Source organism: Ambystoma mexicanum, chromosome 5p (assembly GCF_040938575.1).
Source record: "Ambystoma mexicanum isolate Mex_15411 chromosome 5p, UKY_AmexF1_1, whole genome shotgun sequence".
In the NCBI taxonomy this organism is placed as follows: Eukaryota; Metazoa; Chordata; class Amphibia; order Caudata; family Ambystomatidae; genus Ambystoma; species Ambystoma mexicanum.
Genome location: NC_090930.1, coordinates 175,168,328 through 175,192,768, shown reverse-complemented (window position 1 = coordinate 175,192,768; position 24,441 = coordinate 175,168,328). Strand labels below are relative to the sequence as shown.

General features: G+C 43.8%; 1 protein-coding gene and 1 non-coding gene across 2 annotated transcripts; one reads left to right on the top strand and one right to left on the bottom strand.

Moving 5' to 3' along the window:
* Positions 1 to 3,621: 3,621 nt before the first annotated feature.
* Positions 3,622 to 21,811, bottom strand: COX7B (cytochrome c oxidase subunit 7B). The gene is made up of 3 exons (XM_069612587.1): positions 21,687 to 21,811; positions 6,026 to 6,150; positions 3,622 to 3,808 (listed from the first exon to the last, which is right to left on the bottom strand). The coding sequence occupies exons 1-3, from the start codon at positions 21,721 to 21,723 to the stop codon at positions 3,731 to 3,733; spliced, it is 240 nt and encodes a 79-aa protein (XP_069468688.1). The 5' UTR covers positions 21,724 to 21,811; the 3' UTR covers positions 3,622 to 3,730.
* Positions 21,812 to 22,760: 949 nt separating this feature from the next.
* Positions 22,761 to 22,868, top strand: TRNAL-CAA (transfer RNA leucine (anticodon CAA)). The gene is made up of 2 exons: positions 22,761 to 22,798; positions 22,823 to 22,868. It is a non-coding gene; the product is annotated as a tRNA-Leu (tRNA).
* Positions 22,869 to 24,441: the final 1,573 nt, after the last annotated feature.

Genomic DNA, 24,441 nt, shown 5'->3' with positions numbered 1-24,441 from the left:
CTAAAACACCACAAAATAGTTTCTGCAAAATGTATTCAGTAATTCAGGTCCAAAAGGCTAGAAAGGGACCACCCAATGCAAAGGACATACCACCATGAAAGGCAGCAGCACCTAGTCCCCTCGCATTGGAGAGCTTTATATCCTATTTGGAGAAAGGCGACATGATGCCACACGAACAAAAGGGTAAGAAAGGCAAGGAGAAGGCCACATATGCCCAGATGAAAAGCCCCCGCCCCCCCCACCGGACCCCACAGACAACTATGGACACTTTACAGGCGGGATAATAGGATAATATCATTGAAGTACTTCGTCTCATTCAGGGGCTTGAAAATCATGAGACAACTGGTTTTCCAAATATGTTCATGTCACATCCAAGCATATACAAGCCCTTTCTACCCGGCTATGCGCCCCTGCACCTCTCCCCACTACACACCCCTCCAACTTGTGACAAGGTTTTGAAGATTAAATGGAATTTTGCCTCTTGCTGGCAAGGTGGGCGGAGTGAGAGCTGGGAAGGTGTACCCCACCAGGGATTTCCATGCAGCTAAAGGTGGAAGGCATGGGATTTTGTACCGCAGCTGTTGGCTGTATTTGGTACAACTTGCTTCTCCAGGATCCAGACATAACCAGAAAACCATGTGAGGCAACTTCCTTCCGTCCAATGACTCTCCAAAGTCAGGGTTGTAACCATTTCAGTGATCGGGGCACGCTGCAGGCATTTACCTGCCACAGTTTCTTTGCAAGCCGTGTCTTTTAGTGTGCTCAGTGGTCTGCAAATAAGTTCCTCCTGCCAATCTTGCCAAGCTTTATTAACCCAGAGACTTTCAAGGATCACTTCATGCCATGTCGTGATCAGTGCCAGAGGGCCTGTATAGGGTCAGTGGGCTGTCAAATAGCTCTGGGATATCACACCCACTGTCTCTGGGACGTCCGTATGTGATCCAAGTGATGTTCTGCAGGGAATCAACAGCATTGTTATCAGGGGTCACATGGCTCATTATCTGTGCTCACTCACAGGGCACGGACGGGAATGCGATGTGTGGTCCGGATTTGACAAAGGTTCTCAGACACCTGTATGGGTGCTTAGTAGGTGGGCACTGTCCGTAAGGGAACCCCAGGACACAGTACAGGCGTCTTTGCATTCTCCATACCCTTTCTCCCTCCTTTTTTTGCTTCTTTGTCCACGCTTGCCTTGGTGTGTGGAGGGTCTGTTGGCGGCACTTCCCCTGGTTATGGGGGCGTTGGTGTTTGTGGATATCCCTCTGGCAGCTGGTGTCTTGGACTTCGACACTGGTGGTTTTCTTTGTCAGGAAATACAAGTGTACAGCCTAGCTGATATGGTACATACATGTGTGATAAGTGACCTGAATTCTTTATTGGCAGAATATCTGTGCCGGTGTCTATGAGCATCAGGTGGATACCCCATTACTTGTGCCTGACATTAGATAATGTGCCCTGTGTGTACAGATGGGGATGCTGTTTTAACACTTCATGAGTTTCTGGGGCAGATAGATTGAGTTCTTGTGGTCTGCACACTGGCTTTATCAGATGGAAAAGGCAAGTGGACTGTGTTTCTCTGTTCGGCGTGTAATTTTGGTTAAGTATTGACTCCCAAATCAGAGTTGGGAATTGTAGTGCTATGGGTTCTGGCCTTTGATCTGTATACATTTTACGCAGCATACAAACTGAAAGTAGTAGCAAAATGGACCACAGTGCCTTTTGACAAGTGTTTGGTATGGAGGCAAAAGTCACAATTCAACAGTATGATAAATTGGTGATAAAAAGGAGATCTGACTTTCTTTCCCTCCCTATAAAGGGGAGATTGGACAAGAAAGGGGTGAAGTACAAAACTAACAACTCTTCAGGGAAGACAAAGCATTTCCAAAAGTCAAATTTGGCTTAGTCAGTGTCGGCTGGCCTAATATTTTCATTATTTTGTTGGATATTTGTACGGTGCCTATACAACAAATGGTGTTTCAAGAATATCACTCAATGCCAAGACACTTGTTCTTACACAAGAAAAGCCAGTTCATCTAGAAAATGAACGGATTTTAAATCCGTTGCAACAAGCCTCTTCATCAGGATGCCAGATCTCGTCCGTGTTAACGCCAGATGGGAGAAAGTTAGAAGGTTCGTCAGAGGAAAGAAAAAAAAAATCATAAAAAGCAAGAAAATGGCAATTGAGTTAGGAAGCGAGATCAAACATTGACAGGTATATGGGCCAGGCAGACTAGAACCACCAATGCATGCAACATACGGAAACAGTAATAAAGTTATGTGCACACAGTATTATACCTGGCCAGATTAAACCCAATGCCCCCAAACATATGATTAATACTATAGAGCACATATGCAAAGCGTTAGCTTAAAACATGCATGGTGAAATATCCACAACCGTTAGATTAAATATATATAAAAAAAATGTGAGGAATCTATTCAAGGTACTTATGAGTTAGAACTCTGCGCCCTTCGTCTTGAATAGAAAACTTGGATTATGAGGTCACATCGACCAGGGTAACAATGGCGTCCTTGATTCCTCTACTCCATTAGGAAGGGGCAATTTTGAAAAATGGTTACCCTTCGGGGGTAAAAAATGTCCCCACAGTCTTTTCTTGCAGTCATGGGATAATCCCTCCCTCTTGTCCGTGTTGCCCCTTCCGGAAGGCACAATGCAGAAAAGACTGAGGACATTTCAATGCCACAACAACCATTGGCCCCGATTTGAGAAAGACGTAAACGTCGAAACACGTGTCATCAACATAGGGCATTAAACTACTTGAAAAAACTGATTGTGTGAAAAGAAAACATTTTTTCAAGACTATTCAGACTATTGGGCGCATAACTATACCCAAAGGGTAACCATTTTTCAAAATTAGATTAAAAATAGTTTGGCAAAGGCTTGGGCCATCAGACAATCCTGTACATATGCTTATGGGCCTTACACAAAAGAATTTCCAAAATTCATACCTCCTAGGATCAAAACTACAGATTGCCTTGCACTGGGGAACTAAGCTTTTATTGGGGTATTTTTGAGCTGATATACCAGACCGCGTCAGTCATAGGGGGAAGGAAAAGCTTAGGGAGCTGAGAAAGGTAGAAGTGGGTATCTAACGTGGAAAGAGGCATCTAACAAGGGAGGAAGGGCAATTGTCACCAATGGGTCTACAAGTAACCAGGGGAGGAAACTGTGGAGATCACCATCACCCAGTCTCCGGTATGGTGGACAGTAGCTGCTGGATGGACCTACGTGTTAGGGAGGAATCATTTCTTGAAGGAGGAGGGTATTGAGCTCCCCAATATCGCTGCAAACACAGTAAGAGAATCTCTGGAACATTTTCACTATTGAGAAACACATGGCAGGAGGAAGAGAGCCTGCAAGTATATAGTAACGTCTCGACTCCCCTTTTACACTAAATTAAAAGTTAGAAAGGAACGGGTGTGGAGAGTGTTCAATTTGATTAATATTTCGGTGCTTAATATTTGTGAGAAAAATATATAATAAAAACAAACATGACAAAGGGGTTGATCATATTGTTCCATAACAGACTAGTGACTAAAATCAAATTAAAACAAAAAGAAAGGCAAGTAAATTCTGAAATATATTTATTACATACGCTGCGCCACATGAATAATGGCAAACGTCATACAGTTCATGCCCAGTTCTGGCACAAACATGTTCACAAAAGCGTTCAAGACAATGCAAATTTGCTAGAAGTGAAGGTCCCTCAGATCACTGGTCCTTCCATTCCTTTGGGGTGACTCTACCAACAGGTGAGAAATTCCATGTAATGCCAGTCTGGGTTAAAACCTGTACAGAAAAATAAAAAAAGGACACATTAAAACCTACTTAATTTACATGAGGTTTTGAAAACCCATAAAATAAATATGCCAAACCAACTCCGATAGCATTGACTCCCTGAAGCCAATCATGTTAAACAGCCAAAAGTAGCAATTGGTGTGCCATCTCAGTTTTGCGGGCTTCGTGGGTAAGGATGGCATTCAGCCCCTCATGCCCCCCCACCCTCCTGAATTTTTAAGCTTACTTGACTTTGCCATCTTTGGAAATCAAGACAACGACTTAAGAGATTGCCTGCCCGGTCCCTCAAGAGCCCAATAGGATCCTGACCATTTGCCCAATCGCCACCAGCTTCCACCCCCTGCACGACCCAATGGGCCTACACCTACTAGTTGGGTGGTTTTTCTCAGTCCCGCACTCACCTGATGGGCATCAAGACCTCCCTCTTGGTTTAGGATGACTCAGCCGATGCACATACCAATTGCCCTGTCTCGTCTCCCCTTTGCCCCCCTTTTGCCCCCCAGACCCCTCCCCCCACGGCAATAGGACCACAACGATTGATCATAGAAATGTACTAACTATCACAGGGCTTTATACACTTCTACACTTCAGACTGCCCTCCAACAAACCTCCAAATGAATACCTGGAGAAACTGCCACCACCCAAAATCACTGTTGGAACAAGAACGGTTAGGCTCTGAAACAGAAAGAGGCCCCAGCGGTCATCAAGAATTTACCAGGAAATAAATCTCCTAGTTCTGAAATAAATAGCCTGCTTCCGATGGATTTCCAGCCAACTTTCGTAAAACCTCTAGAAGAATTTTGATTTCCAAATTGGGCAACTTAATATGTTCCATTCCTCAGTGCAGATTACGACCTCTATAGAAGAGGGAAAGGTAGTCCTTATCCTGAAACCTAAAGAAATCTCTCCTCATGCGTTTTATATTGCCCTATAGCTCGAACCAACACAGATGTAAAAATTTACCAAAGATTACCCATCTTATAAAGAAAGTTGCAAAATTGGGCACCCCTGCACTCTTCCTATTCCAAGACGCTGAGAAGGAATTTGATCGAGTGGAATGATCCTTCCTAGTCATCATACAACATATAGACTTTTGACATTCCTCCAGATGGCGAGAGCTATATTACATGGCCCCACTCGATACGCCTGTTAGTCAACAAATGCCTCTCAAGTGTTAAACTTGCGAGGGGTACTAACAGGGTGTCCCCCTCGCCTCCTTTTCGCATTATTCCTGGAGCCATTCTTGATCCACTCGAGTACAGTAGATGTCAGAGGCATCCCATTTGGAGGTGAAGACCATACTGCCCATATGCTCTTGACCCCACAAATCCAGTTAACTCTTTGGCAGCAATTGTTAGGGCACGTAAACGCTTTCGGGCAGGTCGCCGGCCTGAAAGTTTATCTGGATAAGTCAAGAGATATTCAACCCTTCTATAAAAATAAAAAAAGGGGGGCCACATATGCAAATAAGCTTATCTCAACTATTGGAAATCTCTAGGGCACCAACTATATACCACTTATGTGCAAATGTGAGGATCCTTTCAAAATGGGTCCCCTGTCAATTTTATGTATGGGACGGATGACTACTGTTAAAATGCACCTCCTTCCGAGAGTTCTTTACTATTTTCAGGCCTTGGCCATTCCACTGCCAAAGTCTTTTTTCAAGGCTCTAAATACACCAATCTCGACTGTCGTAAGAAACCCCACATAACCTATAGTCTTAACAGTCCCCAAGAATTAAGGGAGGTCTAGTTCTCCCAGATTTCACCACCTACCATTGAGCCGTTCAGATTTGAATCAGTAGGGAACGGTTCTCTGGGGGTTTTAGCAAAACCCAAGCATAGATGGACATGGTGGCGGTGGGCATTCCCTTGGACAAAGCTCTCTGGCTTCAAAAACATGACACAAAACATGCACCCAAATCAAATTAAGAGTTTAGTAGAAGATACCGGAGAGACACAAGTCTGTATTTTCGCGATAACCTCCTCACAGTAACCCCCTCTTCCAAAACGCACAGTTTGTGTCTTGGTTAGAGTTAGGGGCATTTGCACCATGGCAGGAGGTGGGTTGCCGTTATGACCGACATTTACTCCCCCAGTACTCCCAGAACACACCATAGCAATTACAACCCAAACCTCATCTCCTTCCTCCAACCATACCACTTTTCAGGCGAGGTAGCACAAGGAAGACTACTAAAACAGTACTTACATAACTCCAAATGGAAACACAGAATACCATCCCAGAAGCCAGGACAACATTGCCATATTTATCATGGAAATCGGGTCCAGCTTTATGGTGGGCCCGTCTTGCTGCAATCCTCTGAACTCCACGAGCTAAAGAGAAAAATCAAGTGTACAATTCCTTAATTGCAATTTGAAAAGTAAATGGCTTCCATTGAGTAATGCATTATATGTTTTATGATAAAATAAATAAGTTTCTGCATTTAAAATTATTCACAAAAAAACACTGATTACTTGCCGGTGGGACTGCTGGTTTTTTAGATCTTTATTTTTCCCTTAACACAAGATGGCATTAACTTGTTTTGAAGTCAGAGTTTACGAATTCAAATGTTCTTGATTAGCAAATACACTGATTTGATTAGCAATGTTGTACTCATATTTGTTAAGTCAAAGTTATTTGGATACAAAACATCCAATGAGCATGTTTGTGTAGCGCAGAAGCGGTTAGTGAGACGAATCAGGCCTTGCAAATTATTTCACATTCTACTACACATGCAGGTTAAGTAATTTAGCTCATCTACTGGACTTAAAAGAAATGCACTCATCCCCTAGCAATGGATTACAAAAAAATGTGTTTTCTGTAAAATGATGCATGTGACAACAAACCCACGTTTGCCACACTAACTGCTGCCACGCAACCCAGAAACCATCTATGCATAGTGAAACTTTTGGCACTTACTGCACAAAAAGTAAATGTTACAAAGTTTCTAAAATCCCCTGCAAATGGTACTCGCCCTTCACATAAAATCTATTGGACAATGTAAGTGGACTTTGCAAGGTCAGACAACAATTAAAGAGAGTACATATATACAAATTGTGTAATTTTAAATGGTTGTGCACATCTCCGAATGGCTACAGACTTAGATTCCTAGAAGTGATCTGGAGGAGAGTAGGATGCTAGGGTTATAATTTAAGCAAGTTCTTGCTTCTATGGTTAAACACTTACTGCGCGACTAAACCACTTCTAATGCCCAATGCTCAACTGAAGAATGAATACACAAAGGCTAAACGAACGTGTGCTTTTTTAATACATTCATATTTTAGGAATTAAAAAGGGTACTATATACAGTATGAAAACTTGGTGTTTTAGTTATGTTGGGAGATTTTGATGACATGTAATGCAGGTCATTTAAACAAAGGCTATAAGAATTGGTTCCTAGGAGTTATAGGGGTAAGCACATGGCATAAAATAAGCAGTGTTGCATAGCAATTTGCTATGCAATTCTGTAGGTTTGCTAATTAAATTGAGCCTTGTGTAGGAAGGTTAGCTATTCAAGTTACACTGCTCAATGAAAGCACTGCTCACCCCGGATTCCTCTCTGGATCCCTATGCCATCTACTCCGATTAGTCTCTTTCTTTCCTCTTACATAAATAGATAAGGCTAACTAGATGTTTAATCAAAAGAATGATCAATAGTTCCATCCAGACTGTACATAGACACATCTACTGCAATTCCTTACACTGCAGTTAGCATCCATAGCTCACTTTGCTCTATGATTATGGTTGCATTATATATTAGCCCCTCTGTGAGAGGGATGGCCAAACTGTTTTCAGAGCCTTTTTATATCTATTTGTGTCAATTCATGCAGCTAACCTTTAACATTTTAAATACACTCAGCCAGAGCTTGCAAAGTCCACTCGCATAATCAAGAACATTTTCTTTAATGTAGACTATCATTGGCAGGGGATGTTTGAAAATGTTATGGAATATTTACTGTTTTGCAGTAAACGTCAATTGAATTCCACTGTGCAAAGCTGGCAGTAGTGAACAAAAGGCTTGTGATGACATGTACAATTTTACAGAAACCGAATTTAAAATAATGTCACCTGTTGCCAGGGGTTGAGTGCATTTCTTTTAGGTCAAATAGGTAAATTAAATTACTTAACCTGCAGGTCTAGTGGAATTTTAAAGAATTTACAAGGCCCGATTCAACTCACTAATAGCTTTCTTCAGCAGTCCACAAAAATGCTGTATTGATGTTTTGGATGAAAATTACTTCTGTTGACGTTAAAAATATTAGTACAGCATTGCTAATCAAATGGTGTGCTTGCTATTCAAGGTAAACAAAAGGGATGGGTGTCCCCTATACCATGGACCTGGGGAGCAAAATACACGAGAACCAACAGGGGAGTGGGGGGGGGGGGGGGGTGGCGGGGTTCGGGAGTCACCTGGATGAGTACTAGAATTATTTAAATACTCATATCAAAGAATAGAGGTGAAAGGAGAAGAGGTTCAGTCAGGTAACTGAAGCAACTCAGAAGAGAAAAATCCCTCTACCTAACTCCATACCTTGCAGACAGCTGGCCACCACGGCAACCCAATCCAACTTTAGAAGCAGCAACATCAAACAACCTAACAAGCAAGGAGAAGAAGGATGACCAACACAAACAGTCGACCGACGCAATAACCCCCTACATCACCAAAGCAAGAGGAACTTCCAATCAACAACCACAACTCCTGGAAGACGAACCCAATGAAAACACAAAGAACCCAAGACAAAACCTAGAAGAACTCTTCGAAGATGCTGACACCCCGAATCCCACAGCTCAACAAGTGACCGACCAGGAAGGAAACCTCGACACCGAGCAGAAGACAACCTCGACAAAGCCCAAACCAAACACCACCTCCAAACTTCACTGCAATCTAATAAACGCAAGATCCATGTCAAAACACTCAGATCTTCGACCTACTCGACGACAACGGCATTGACATCCTGTTCATCAAAGAAACATGGCTGGACAACCACCAAAAAAACAAAAAAAAAAAAACAAAAAAAAAAAACACATTCCAAAGCTGCCGACCGACTTCAAATGCCTACAAATAAACAGAAAAAACAAAAAAGGAAGAGGCGTCGCTATATCATTCAAAGAACACCTGAAAATAAAAACTGATGAACCACTCAACGTCCTCAACTGCGAAACCATGGTCATACACCTAACAGTGAGCCCGAAAACCAACATCACATTCATCCTGGTATACAGACCACCAACATATGATGCAACATTCGTTGATAACTTCATAGGAGCCATCACCAACTTAGCCATCAACCACAAACACCTAATCATCCTGGGGGACTTAAACATCTGGTTTGAAGACAGCCACACCAACTCCCAAAACTCACTAATTGAACAACTCAGCATCATGAAACTAGGACAACTAGTCAAAGGAGCAACACACTCGGCAGGACACACCCTAGACGCAATTTTCGCCAAAGAAAAAATCACCACGGCACCTCCTATACAAATACTGTGGAGCGACCATCTCATCATCCCATTCATGATCACTCTGCCTAGCAAAGCCTACATTCAACATCTGAAACTCACCCACCACAAAAAGAAACTGGAAACACGTCAAAGAAAGCAACCTATTCGAACAAATGGAATTAACGAAACCCTCAAGTACAGAACTGGAATTAGCGGACCTAGACGGGAAAGCAGAGATTCTGCACAAATGGATCGCGGATACAATAGACAAGATCACCCCAGAAAAACCGTTCACCCTAACCAAAAAAAAGAGCAACAGCAAAATGGTTCACCCCACTATTAAGCGACATGAAAAAGGAAAAAAAAAAACGAAATTGGAATGGAGGAAAGAATACAACCCAGGGGAAAAAAAAAAACAAATCCGCGCATACAAAAAAGGAAATTCAAAAAACAAAGAGAAGACATTACGATGACAGAATCAACAATGCCAGCAACACTCAAAAATAAATGTTTAGCATCATTGAAGAAATGAGAAACCCACCAGGCTGTGATAACATTTAAAAAAAAAAAAAAAAAAAAAAGAAACCAACGACATCCGACAAACCATACAAAAGCGACCAACCAACCACAACATACAACCCAACGAACCTAACACAGAACCACAGCACAAACTCCAAAGCTTTCCTGAAATATCAGCAGAGGCATTCGCAATGCTGGTAGAACGAAGCAAGAAAGCAGGATCTCCCATGGACCCATGTCCCCCAGACATATACAAATCAATTCTCGTGCAATGATCGCCAGCAGAACACTATAGAAACCTTCTAAATCTATCACTATCAACAGTGACTGTACCGAAGGTCTTCAAAGCAGTATACATCAAGCCACTCTTGAAAATCACAAGTGGTGACGTAGATTACCTCTCCAACGACAGGCCGATCTTTAACAACCCCTACCCAGCAAAACTTCTAGAATCCTACGTATATAAACTAACCCAAGAACATGTAGAAAAACACCACCTGCTGGACCAAGCTCAAATCGGTTTCAGACCAGCGAGAGGAACGGAAACAGCACTACTATCCAACTGGGACGACCGAAAAAACAAACGCAGACTCAAACACTACCTCAGCCCTTATTCTGCTAGACATCTCCGCAGCCTTTGACAGTTAGCCACGACACACTGACAAAAAGACTAGAAGACAGACACAGCACTACGCTGACCACATTATTCCTAGCAGACAGAACCGGAACCGTATGGATAAAACCTTTCAAATCCACTCCGAGTTAATGACTGGAGTGCCACAAATCTCCACTATATTTCAACATCTATCAGACCCCGGTCGTCAGAATCTTAAAAAAAAACACAACATTACATGTGACCTCAGATCTACAAAACCAAAGACACCCATGGCGACCATTCAACCCTAACCGACTACCTAAAAGAAGTCTTCAACTGGATGGATGCCAACAACCTGAAAATCAACCCAGGAAAGACAGAAATCGTGATCGTATCCTAAGACCAAGAGAACGAAACCACCATCCCACGGCCTACAGAAATGGGAAACGCACCAACACCATCGAAGGTAGTAAAACATCTGGGAGTCCTAATGGACAACACCCTAACCCTGGAACCACAAATAAATGCAACAATGAAGAAATGCTTTTTCCTCCTCCACACGGCAAGAAGAATTCTACCTTTCCTCTCCTTCACGCACAAAACACTCACTATCGTCGCCCTAATCATGTCAAAAATCGACTATGCAAACAGCCTCTACCTCGGAATACCAGAATACCTCCTGAAGAAACTGCAACGGATCCAAAATGCAGCAGCGAGACTACTCCTCAAACTATTCAGAAGAGACCACATCACTCCAGCCCTAAAAACACTACATTGGCTCCCAGTAAAACATTGCATCACCTTCAAAACAATGTGCATAATGCACAGGGCAATCAGCGGACAGGGAGCAGAATTCCTACAAAAGAAAATAACAGTCTACAAATCAACTAAGACACTGTCTGTAACAAGCGCCACGATGCCCACGGGCTGACGTGCGCTCTACAAATCTGAATAAACGACGAGACCCCTCCGATCAAGCAACGAAATCCGCCTGGAACTCAAACCATACCTTAAGAAAAAACTTGGAGCCACCTCCTTCTACCACTTAGCCGCAAAAACCTGGAACAACATCCCAAAAGAAAACACTACAATTCAGGAAATCTCTAAAAACCTGGCTCTTCAACACCAGACTAAATCTGCAAACCAAAACCAGAAAAAAGGATGACTAAACCGGAAAGGACAAGGACATCCCCAACCCAAGAGGGTAACTCCAACGGCACCTGGACGGATGACACCGATTATACTGGAACACAGGCAGCACGCACGGAAACCGAGTCAACTAACCCAGACAATCCGACCAACACTTTCACCCGCCTCTTAGTTACAGCCAGGTACCACAGGAGTGGAATTGTCAAGATATTAGCAATCACCAAACTACCCGAGAGGTTGACATTGGCAGGTGCACTGGCCACAGGAGTATGAAGGGAGGATAAGGGGAGCTATGAGAGAGCATGTTAGAGGTGGGGGCCAGAGGAGTAAGGAACCTTATATGTCAATTGGACCCTTATATGCCAATTGGACCAAGATCAGGACAGAGCCGCATCAGGGGAGACTACACAAGCCGAGCGCCCCAACTCAGGATAGAGACACAAAACTAACCAACCCTACTAACTTTTCCCTTTCTGCATACACCTCTCCAAACCAAACACAACCAAAACCAAAACGCACAAACATCACTACATTGCAACAACAAAACAAAAACACAGTCCTGTACAACAGTACACGACGACTCCCGGCCGCAAACACCCCAGGCCCAGCCAACGGACCCACTGGGCTGAGGCCACCAACAGCACATCACTGCTCCCTTGCACTTTTCCTGCTTCCTCCCACTAACTCAACCTCTCCTTTTTCAGAGCCGCCGGAGCGCCAGGGGACCACTCAGGTGGTGATAATGTTAAAGGACATTTGTACCGCGCACTAAGCATGGACCTGGGGAGCAAAATACACGACGGGGGGGCAGTCACATGAATGAGTACTAGATAATTTAATTACTCATGTCAAAGAATAGAGGTGAAAGGAGAAGAGGTTCAGTCAGGTAAGTTACTTCATATTTTCATATAACCAATTATAAACATACATAATACATTTGCAAAATGTCAACATTAAAAATCATTTAGATCCAAAATAGTGCAAAAATACTTGTATCAGAAACATTTATAAAAGTATTGTTTAATTTACAGATTTCTTGACCAACTGCTAATAAGGATCATGCATGTCCATCTCAATATTAGTACATGGGTGATGGAGATGTGTAGTAACTCGCTGAGTCAGGTAAGTAATTAGAAAGGGCTTTATTTACTTTATAACTGGCGGCGCCCTGTCCTGCTACACACGCTCACTGTGCTTACTCTCTCTCCAACCCTCACACCGAATCGCTTCAAACCATAACATTCTAGCACGAGCAGGCAAGACAGATCACTACACTCTAGAACCTAAAAAATACATGAATACTCTACAAGAATACTACACTCCCCCTTTACATCAATATTGAAAACAAATAAAATAAGAAACTAAGAAACACATAAGCATTTGTAAGCAATAAATCTTAACGAAACAAATATACGGAGACTCAGAAAGATGACGAAAATATAAACTACATTACTTTCCCATGACAGTCTTTAGACCAGAACGGCAGTCTTTTGTCTCTTTGATTGCGCACTGTCTTGTCCCTTGACAAGATATGTAAATCATTACTCTGATGACTATCAGAACTTCTGTTCCTATCCACAGTGCTAGAATCTATGCTGTGATAACTTATTTCCTGAAATCCCACTACCAAACATTGTACCACAATTTTCCCTCAATTGTGCATCCTCATGCATATTCTGAAACCCCACACCACTCACATTATGTAACGCGACATAAATATCCATGTTCACATTTTCAACCTCACCCCTTTGAGCATTTAACTCACAAAATCCAACATCATCTCGCATCCATCCACTTTTTTTTCTTGACCAACTCTATCATAACTCCAATTCCACGTGCTTATTCTGTCAAAATTCCATACTGAACCTCCAGTTACCTTCACCGCCTTGCTAAACACTTGCAAAACCTTGACCGGTTTACTGTATTTTGACTCACCTTTTCTAACACTACGTCCAAACTTTATCCTTACAAATCACCTGGTGAAATGTCCATCCTGTGACCATTATCACTACATGACATCCTGGACTGTTCTTCCTGATGTTTCCAACTCCTTAATCTCTCATTTTCTGGCACTCTTGCTATTAACCCATTCCGGGCTAAGCAATGTATTGGAAACTACCCCCCTCATCAATTCAAATGGAGAAAACTTCGACCCTCTTTTGATCGACATCTTTAAACTCCACACTTTTTCTAACAACGCTTCCTCTACAGTCATATTGTTCCTTAAGGCCATTTCCACTGTCTCCACAACCATTCTGTTGCATCTCTCAGCTAACCCATTTGTTTGGGGATGATACAATGCAGAATATTTCCACTCAATACCTGACACCCTCGCGAATTCACTAACCTCCCTGCTTTTAAACTGGACACCATTGTCACTAATGATAGATTTAGGAAATCCTTCTGTACGGAAGACTTCTTTCAGAAATGTTATTACCTCCTCCGAATCAATCTTCTTGACCGCCTTCAACTCCACCCAGCTTGAATAATAATCAACCATTACTATTAAAAATTTCTTCTCAACAATCAACCTCACATACGGTCCTAATACCTAACTTCATCCAAGGAGCCTCTCCCTTGTCTATTACTACAGGTTTCGACTTGAAACTTTTACAGCTTTTATCACTGTTTTGGCATGGCCAGCAGTTCCTCACAAATCTCTCAACCAGTAGATCCATGCCTGGCCACCAGTATATAGATCTCACATTATTTTTTGTCCCCGTAATACCTCGGTGACCCTGATGGGCTTTTTCCATGAGTTCTTCATATAATGCTTTTGGAGGTATTAATTTATTCCCCCTCAGCAAAAATCCATCTTCCATGGATAATTCATCTTTCACCTCACAAAACTTCACAAACTCTTGATCAACTGATCTTTTTTCTGGCCAACCTGCCACCGTATAGCCTTCAATTTTCTGCAAAATAGCATCTCTGGACATCTCAACCAACCATTTTTCTTTAGAAGTCACTTCTTGACCCACAGCCACCATTTCTTCGCTATTTTCAAGTTCCATCTCAGCATCTTTCAAAGAAAGTCGTGACAAATAATCTAAAACATTCCTTTTCCCTGGCACATATTTTGTCACAAATTGGTAATCTTTAAGTTTGATACTCAACCTAGCCAATCTGGGTGATGCTCTGCACATTCCATTTACAGTAATAACTTCTATGAGTGGCTTGTGGTCGGTTTGAATGACAAACCTGCTACCCCACAAATATTTCCTGAAATAGTTTACAGCCCACAAACAAGCTAATAATTCCTTCTCAATTACGGAATACCTGCATTCTGCGGCTGTAATCGCTCTGGAGGCATAACTAATTATCTTTTCTTTGCCATCTTTATCAATTTGAGATAATAGCTCCTAACCCATTACCACTGGCATCCACTAACTTTGGTCGACCTCCCAAACACATACCCACCCAGTTCAGCAGAATTGCATATTTCTCTCCCGATATAATTCCCTGCCTCATTACATTCCTCACTCCACACAAATTAAACCTCTTTTTTCAAAAGATTCCTCAATGGTTCAGTCACATTCACAAATTTCTCTACGAACCTGTTGTAAAATTCACATAGCCCTAAGAATGATCTAAGTTCATCTTTGTTACATGGATTAGGTGACTCCCTGATCGCCTTGGGTTTGTAGCCTTTACCATTCACTGTGTGTCCCAAATACTCAACTTCATCCATACTAAACTTGCATTTGCTTTTTTCCACTTCTAAACCCACACTCTCCAATTTAGATAGAACATCTTTAACCTCATGTCATGCTCCTCTTTGCCCTTTCCAAATACAATGATATCATCTTGATACACAAATATACCCTTCAATCCTTTTAACACATGTACCATAACCCTTTGAAACACCGCCGCAGCAGATGCCAACCCACAAGGCATCCGTTTATATCTGTATAAACCGTATGGTGTAACAAAAGCTGTGATGTCTCTACAATCTTCCGTCAGGGAAATCTGATGGTATGCATTTGACAGATCCAATGTGGAGAACACATCTGCATTTCCTATACGATTCAGCATCTCCGATATCATAGGAAGTGGAAAAATGTCAACTATGATGTTCTTATTAACATCCCTGAGGTCCACACAGATCCTGGGTTTACCGTTTTTCTTCATTGCCACCACGATACTCACCCATTCGGATGATTCAATTTTCTCTATCACCTCTTCCGATTCCAGCCTCGTCAATTCTTGTTCCACCTTGTCCACTATGGCAAACGGTATGGGTCTTGATTTTACATGTCTAACAGGTACAGCTCCTTTTTTAGGTGAATCCTATGTGCAAAATCCTTCAATAACCCCAACTTCTTCTGTTGCTCCTTGTTACCAGTCTTACTCCCTCTTTCTCGTTCATGACTGGACTTAAAAAATAAAAAAATAAAAAGTATTGATTGTTAACACAGATCAACCTGATCTGCAACCCAACTTGGTCTCTCCAACCTATAATATTGACTCCTTTCTCCGCCACATAGATTTTTACCTCAGCACGTCTCTGAATTCCAGAATGCTTGAAAACCATCCATCATTTTGATACTCGATCCTTCAAACCCGCCAGGATTTTTTACATCAGGAGCATTCAATTTGCGAATGTTCACCAATTGTGAACACTCTTTCCTCATCCGATTCTTCCGCCTCTTCATGTATGACTGAAATTATTTTCTTCTGTCTGCACGTAACCGCGAAATGTCCTTTCACTCCACAATTTCCACACTTTTGTCCTATCGCTGGACATTGTTTGGCGTATGCATAATGGCCAAACCTTCCACAATTATAACATCTGTCTCCATCTCTGGACTTGGGTTCGGCTCTCACCCAATTCCTCCCTTTTAATGATTGCCCCTTGTTTTCATGTCCTTTTGACCTAATGTTTTTGACAGCATTAGTCTCTACACGTTCTTTCGTCCTCAACGTGCTGACCGTACCTTGCTCTCCAGAGTCCCCTGAAGGTTTGTCGTTTTGCTGCTGTAAATTCAGAGCGGCTTCTTGCTTCTTATTTTTCATTTCTTTTCAACATAGATGACTATGTTCAATTTGTTTGGCAATAGCTATAGTTTCTGGCAGTGATGGATTCCCCACCATCCATAATCTATCCTGGACAAGATTATCCTTGGCATGTATTATAAATCTGGTCCCTTATGAGCTCGTCTAAGGTGATCCCATTGCCAAAACGACATGTGCGAGATAACCTTAATGCTGCCACAATCTTCAATCGACTCGTGCTCCTTCTGAGACCTGGTATAGAAGTTATACCTGTTTATTGCTACATTAGTTTCAGGGGTGTAATATTTGTCCAATTGTCTTATAGTCTTTTCGTGATCATCCGCATCTCCAGCCTCATCCACAGGTAAGTCAGGTAATTCTCTGTATTTTCTTTGTCCCTCTAACCCCAATGCATGAAGAAGCAACATTTTTTTTCTTGTGCGGTGTAAGACCTTCCTGGTCAATCGTTTGTACATAGTTCAGCCAAAATTCCTTCCAGTCCGCCCAGTTGATAACTGGCTGCCCTGGAAGAAAACTTGCTGGAGGTTGAATGCTAATACCTTGCATTTTTCGTAGTGCCCTTGTCACCAATTTCCATATATTTCTTGTAAATATGTGTTGGTGTATTGTTTTACTGTTTGACACAACACTTTGATCCCCTTCCGACTGGACACTTCAACAAATGTCTTGTGCTTGTATAATTTTGTGTGGATTGTTTGTCTTCCCGGTCCGATTCCGACTGCTTGTATTGTGAGGACTTCTATTTTTACAGGCCGACCGACACAGCGCTTGTCATTTCCTACTTGGATCAGCAGGGGGAGCAGGCAACAAAACAACTGCACGAACCAACATCAATCGCTGGTTCGGAGCATCTGCTCTCACTGCAAACGTGCGTGACACGGCACAAACCAATGTGAGGCACACGTCAGTTCGGAGCGGCTGCTCTACGGAGCGTTGCTCCCCTTCCTTCCTTGCTCTCTGACCGGCACAAACCAACGCGAGGAACACGTCAGTTCAGAGCGGCTGCTCCACGGAACTCCGCTCCGCTTCCTTCCCTGCTCTCCGGTTAGCCTCCCGGCAGCAGGCAGCACAAGCCAACGTTACACGGTGTCGGCTCGGAGCGTTACGATCGTTCTGATCAGGCTCCCTCCTGTGAGACTTCTGTCGGTCCTCAGGACGCCGCCATCCCAGTCGCCAAAATGTAGTAACTCGCCGAGTCAGGTAAGTAATTAGAAAGGGCTTTATTTACTTTATAACTGGTGGCGCCCTGTCCTGCTACACACGCTCACTGTGCTTCCTCTCTCTCCAACCCTCACACACCGAATCCCTTCAAACCATAACTTTCTAGCACAAGCAGGCAAGACAGATCACTACACTAAAGAATACATGAATAATCTACAAGAATACTACAAGATGCTATTGCAAAAAGTACTACAGGCCAAATAAAGTGTTTAGTTCCAAAGTGCTAAATGCCAACTGTAAATACAAGATGTTATAGCATCATACACTTTACACCAGATTCTATCTTGTTCACTCCAATGAATGAACTGGTATTCGCCTTCATCAGGGCGCACTAAAGAGTACAAGTCATATTAGAGGCATACTGGTGCAAAAATGTATACATAATTGATCAATAGCCCAGTAGGTCTCAGATGAAACGTTCAATTGTTCCAAACTTGATTAAGCATCAACCCATAGTAAAAACATTTAACACAAATGAAATATGGTGAAACGAAAAGAAAAACAAAATTAGAATAGAAACACTGACAACCTCTTACAAGATGGCCGCCTGAGAGGAGAGCTCTGCGGTCGGCCTAGAAAATTGATGCCTCGATAAGCAAGAGGGTGATGCCGGGAAGGTGGCCAGAGATGTGGGGAGTTGTGCCCCCAACTCGAAGGCAGTGATTGAACCAGGACCTCTGAGAAACTGGGGTGCGTCCCAGGCTGCTGTGGTGAAGCCGCCTCAGACACGTTGGCAATCGAGTGGAGAGATCCACAGGCCTGCCCCCTCCCAACAAGGGGAAGAGGCGGTGGGCGTACAGAGGTGGTACCACGCCTTGGGAGTGGCGCGGCACCCCTCCCCCGACCCAAGGCAGAGTGAACGAGGAGTACCAGCACTGCTAGCTTGAAGTGCAGCGGGAGAAAGGCCCAGCAGGGAAGACGCCCCTCCCCCCCTGCATAACACTGGAGGACAGGAGTGTTTGGCGGCAGGGCCCCAAAAGGAACCGGGCGTGGGACGAACTGCAGTGGAAGATGCCGGACTGAGAGGTGCGGGCTCCAGAGCACATGCGGCCTTGAAGCAACAACAGCGTGGACCCGGATATAGACAAGCCTGGCAGAGACCCGGGAGAAAGGCACGATAGAAGCCCAGGTAACAATTTATCAGGACCCATCGGTGTACACCCTGGACCAACGCCATAAATGCAGGCCCTTAACAAAACTGCTCTGGGAAAAGGGAGTGAAGTTATCGGTGGTGCTTCCCCTTTGCCCTCGCCTTTGAGCTTACACCAGGGAAAAAAAAGAGGCAGACAACCTTAAGGAACTGCAATGAGGGGCCTGTTAATTGCAGATGGGGCATGGAAAAAGAAGGAAGGGGGGCTTATCGAGAGCAGACCACGGGCAAATATATGGGGGCTTAGGGCACGGCTGAGTGGGTGGATCATAGACAAGACAGCCCAGCTGCAAGACATCAGGGATAAGAGACAGCCCCTATATACTACACAAATAGGGGAAGTAATCAAGAAAATTAGATACTAAACAACGATACTATGAGAAGGGCGATCGGGTGGGGTCACTGGTGGTGAAGATTAAAGACAGGGAGGAGGAACTGGTGGACCCGCAAGAAGGGATACGGGGATGCTTCGCCGAGTACTATGAGACACTGTATAGAAAGGCACCAAAACCAGGGGACAATGCAGTCAAAGCATATCTGGAAGGCCTGGCCATTCCGAAGCTCTCCACGGATGCAACAGTGGTCCTGGAAGCCAAAGTCACAGAGGGGAGTTAGTGGCAGACATAGGGAAACGCAAGACCGCGAAAGCACCCAGGGAAGATGGCTGCACTGCAGACTTTTATAAACAATTTCAAGAATTGCTGACTTGACCACTAGCGAAGGTGTTTAACCTAACACCATTAGTGACAGTGGTGAGTTTCCCCGTCCTTTCTGGAAGCAATGATAGCGATACCAAAACCAGGGGAAGACCCCCCACCTTTTGGCAGGTGTACAGACCAATATCGCTCCTTAACGTCGATGCCAAGCTCTTCATACTGAACACCTAAGAAACTGCTTAGAAAGTGAGTACAGATGGACAGAAAGATCCAAGGACACTTTCAATTAGATAAAGGCTGACAAACCGAAAACACCCTGTTTGAAGGGTTTCCGCACAGTAACTGTAGGTGCCATGCCTACAGAGTTGGAGCAGCACTCATGCAGACAAATGCAAAAGAAAAAGTACACCGCAACATTACTCTGTCATTTAAAAGTAAATACTAGCATGAACCTGGACGATGAACCACATTAACCAACACATTTGAGGAAGTTCAGATCGTTGACCACAAATCACTAGTGAAAAACATTGGAACAAGAAACACCCGATGTAGCCAGACTGGCTTCCAAAATGCCGGAATTTTTCAAAATTGTACACATTATGGAGTGGCAAACAGTCTATCCAGACTGCCAATAATTAAAGGGGGAAATTATATGTATTTGAAAGACGAATGCCTAGTGGTGGCCATAACCAACAATGCCGCATGAGAAGTTTGCGCTATAATCCAAAAAGAATGGCAAGATTTGATGAAGCACTACAAAGCAGTAGTGGAAAACACACAGAAGGGTTGGAGATCACTACTCTACTCCAGAACTATTGGAAAGTACAATAGGGAATACACACAAAACGGAATTGTAATGAGGGGATGAAGTCTAACCCCCCCTCCCCTCCCTCAACCGCCCTCAGAAACGGAGTACTGGGTCACGAAGGACATAAGGTGTGACCTTGACCAAAATAAGATTATTGGCTGCAAACGGACCCAGATATAATACTTGCTAATTGCACAGTATGTAAAAGCGGTGACAATAGGTTGACAAGACCAGCATCACTACCAAATATGGCATGGAAAGTAGACGTATGGACTCGATTCCAAGTTCACATCATAGCACCACTAACAGGCCAGATGATAAAAAGATATGCATAGTAATGGTGAAAACGCGTTGAACTGGACAGAGGTGCATGTTGTGTAAGAGAAATTATTTTGCAGATGTAGTCAGATGGGAAGGTTGCCGCAAATTTAATTACAGACAATTTGGAATCTCACTGTGTACAAACCACAGATAGAAGTAAATGTGACGTAGAGTTGGTTGCACTGCATTGCAGAAAAGAACAAGAGGAAAGCGCAAGGAACAGCGGAGAGAAAAGCAACCCTACTAGAAGACTAAAGCTATACAACCTTGAGCAGGGAACAAGCACGAGAAGCAAGGAAGCCGAATTAAGAGCTATTGAGGGGCTGAGACAAGCCACCTGTCTCAGGAGACATAGTAGAACCAGAAACAAACATAAAACGGTACAACAAAACATAAAAAGGGTTCAACAACTTTGTATTGTAATTTATTACAAAAAGGGGATAATGCAGTGACGCACAGCGAGCTCATCGCAAAGAGGTGACGGAAGAAAGCCTGTGCCAGAGAACAGCAGCGAAGAGGTTGGGAAGCCTGAAACATCTGAAAGTACCAATGAGGTACTATCGTGCGCTAATAAAAATAGAGATGTGGCAAGTCGTTATGGTAGGCTCGTTTCGAATCCACAGCCCCTTCCCCCTGATATTAAACGACCCGGTCCCCGTTACAAGGCATTTTGTCAAAGTTACTAAAAATGAATGGCAAGGACACCATCTCGCACCTCACTTTTAAGCCGCACAATCGCTATAGAGCAGTCCCTAATAAGGCGCCTCAATTGCTAGGTACAACATTGCAAACATACGAGCACTTCGAGGAGGGAGATTATACATCTGTGGTCGAAGCTGCAGGTGTCTGACGTTTCCGTTACCAGAAACGCCAGACAGCTAGCAGAAGATGACCTAAGGCTGGAAGCACACCAAAGAGCAGCATAACCCAACGCGCGAAAACAGCCCTCACAGTAAACGCTCACTCATTGTCAATTCGTCATCCCTTACTTGAGAGCGCAAAAGCTGATCTGGCCAAAGGAAACATGACTGGGCGCAGAGAGCAGGTTGCCGGCTACACTTCTCTGAGGTACCCTTGAAATGAGCAAAAAACAAAATGGCCGCCTACAGGGACTCCAAGCTTCCGGTGTTCAGAAAACAGCGACCGTCTGATCCTAGAGGACGTCCCCGCTCACGAATCTTCCACCATCTTGGAACGGAGTTGTTTCGCCTGACAGAGCAATCCTTGAAGTACCAAATGAAAAATTACATAACAATATGTCCTTTCCAACAATGTTTCTACACAGCCGCATACAAAAATATGTTTCTACGACTATTAGAAAAACATATGACTGTTTTTCACTTAAAATATATTACGTATAATCTTCATGCTTTCCATGACATACAAAACATTAGTAAGTAGTAGCTTACAAGTGCCTTTTTTCTTGAGAGCCCAATTGGATTTCATACAAATATTACTGAGACGTTCTTTGCTTGCATGACATATTGTCAGCCGACTAAAATAAACTGATGACCAAACACCAGGAGAAGCGGTGTCCCGTGTTTGCCCTTCTTTTACTTCGACGCCCAATCCTGACAGGGCGGCCCTGTAGGCCGTTTGGTGAGACAGGGACACCATCAAATCTGTGGTGACACCCCCAAAGATAAATGACAAACTGCTTAAATGTTTATTTTACCGAGGCTTTTAGAAATCGGGTAATAACGAAATTTCCCCTAAATACTTATGTTCCAATACAGATCCATTGACGTAATTGTGATTTGTGGAATATAGGCTTAACCGCTCGCCCGGTGTGTCCGCTTGGTAAAGTTAAAAGCTTTCACTCGTTTATCTTTGAAACACAGCGAACCTGAGCTGAAGCCGCATTTGTTCGTATATACTGTAATATTTGTGGCTATAAAACAATCAGATTCCCGCCGTGTGTGCACGGCACAACGTATAGAATTCTAGAGGAGGGAAACCCGTAATTGGGGACTATTGTAGTTGATACAAATTTGAAGTAAAATATCCAATATGCCCAAAGTTCGTTGCTTAATTTCGTTCCATTCAAATTTTGTCGTCATAGTGTCAGGATGGCCGAGTGGTCTAAGGCGCCAGACTCAAGAGTAACATCTTCCCATTATGGGTGTTCTGGTCTCCGACTGGAGGCGTGGGTTCGAATCCCACTTCTGACACATCTTTTCTAAACTCCTGATTTTGTTTTTGCTCTTTTTATCGTTCTCAAACAGGCATCTTGTTCTCGCCAGTATTTTTCGAAGCATCCATTCCATAAATCATAGTCTCTTTTTTGTTTTCAATATTTAATTAATACATTTTTCAAATTATATCAATACAGAAGCCGAAATAAGTTGACAATACTGGCAAGGGGTTATATAGTTTTGGCTGTTTACAAATAAGAACATAATTTTGAAACTATTACAGTTTAGAGCAGTAGTCACCTGTTTCCTGATGTAGGAAGGTTTATATAAACTAAGGCAAGACACCAGAGTCTCGGATTATGCTATTGTTGTGGCCTTAAAGGACGACAGGATGCTGCAGTGGGCTTAACTGTCTTTATTACAAGACAAACAGGTGGGCATAAACTTGGCTGAGTGCAACAGGGGACCTACTCACAGTTCAGTTCAGGGCCCTACCAGTTGCATCACTGCGGGCAAGGTGTGCACAAAGATGGCACGCTGCGAGCTTCCAGGGCTCCCATGTGGCCTCCTATGGCTTTGGAGGTATGCCCTGGAAGCTAGTGTTATTAGGCTCTTCAGGGCCTCAGTTCCGATGGCTCCTAATCAGGCGCAGCGCTCTCGGTAGACCTCACTGGTCTTGCGCTTCACCAACACTGGCGGGAACGTTGTCTCGCGGAGCGCAGGCTCACGAGATCTCGTTACATCCAGATCTCGCGAGACCACGCTCCCGAGATCACGTGACGTTCCCACACACCTCCTTTACTGGGAAAAAGGATGGATGGTCATTCCATGACAAAGTCTGCAAACTTGCTGGGTCTCCTTCTCTCTCTCTGTGGTCTACTCCAATCTGGACATGGGACAGGACTGCGGGAACGCTCTTGAATGGGTGCAGGTGATTCGGGTTCTCCTTGTCTTGCTCTTCGCTGTGACTCCCTGAGTGGGGTTGAAGAGATGGAGCTAGAGAACTCGTTGCGTGGTGTGACTCTGAGTTATCTCTTCTGAGAGGTGAGAGTTTTCAGATGTCTCCTGGTGGTCTTGATCTTCTCCGGCTTCCCAGTATGACTGTTCAATGGATCCTTTCCTGCGGTACATGGCCACCCTTTCTAGATTCCATTTCCTTCCGTCGCTGGTGCAAATGTGGTTTGACTTTTTCTCCAGGACTTCTATGGGACTGCTGTATCTGGAGCCAGTCGAAGTGTCTTTGTGGGGAAGGCGTATCTTAACTAGGTCGCCTTTGTTAACTACTGTGTGGCGAGCGGCTCGATGCAAGTCCCCTTGAGTCTTCATGGCTTCTTTGTTACGCTGCATGCGGAAAACTACGTCTTCCATGTCCACTTCTTCGTCGGCCCTCACTTGGTGGAGCCACGGTGGTACCAGTGTGGATGCTGCCCTTCTCCCCCTTAGCAGATGGAATGGCGAAACACCTGTGACGGCGTTGGGGGTGATGCGGTGGGCTGCTACAGCTTCCTTGACTGTCTTGTACGGGTCTAGGCCCGAGGCATGCGCCAGTTGCAGCGCCCCTTTGATGAAGCGGTTTGCCCGCTCAACCAGGCCATTGGCCTGTGGGTGG

Bases quoted from the DNA above. Each gene is read 5' to 3' on its own strand.
- COX7B (XM_069612587.1), bottom strand. From the start codon at position 21,723: ATGTTTCCTTTGGCCAGATCAGCTTTTGCGCTCTCAA. The intron at 6,151-21,686 runs GTAAGGGATGAC...TTTTCTCTTTAG, and splicing joins ATCAGCTTTTGCGCTCTCAA to CTCGTGGAGTTCAGAGGATT. The intron at 3,809-6,025 runs GTAAGTACTGTT...TTTTCTGTACAG, and splicing joins GTGTTTCCATTTGGAGTTAT to GTTTTAACCCAGACTGGCAT.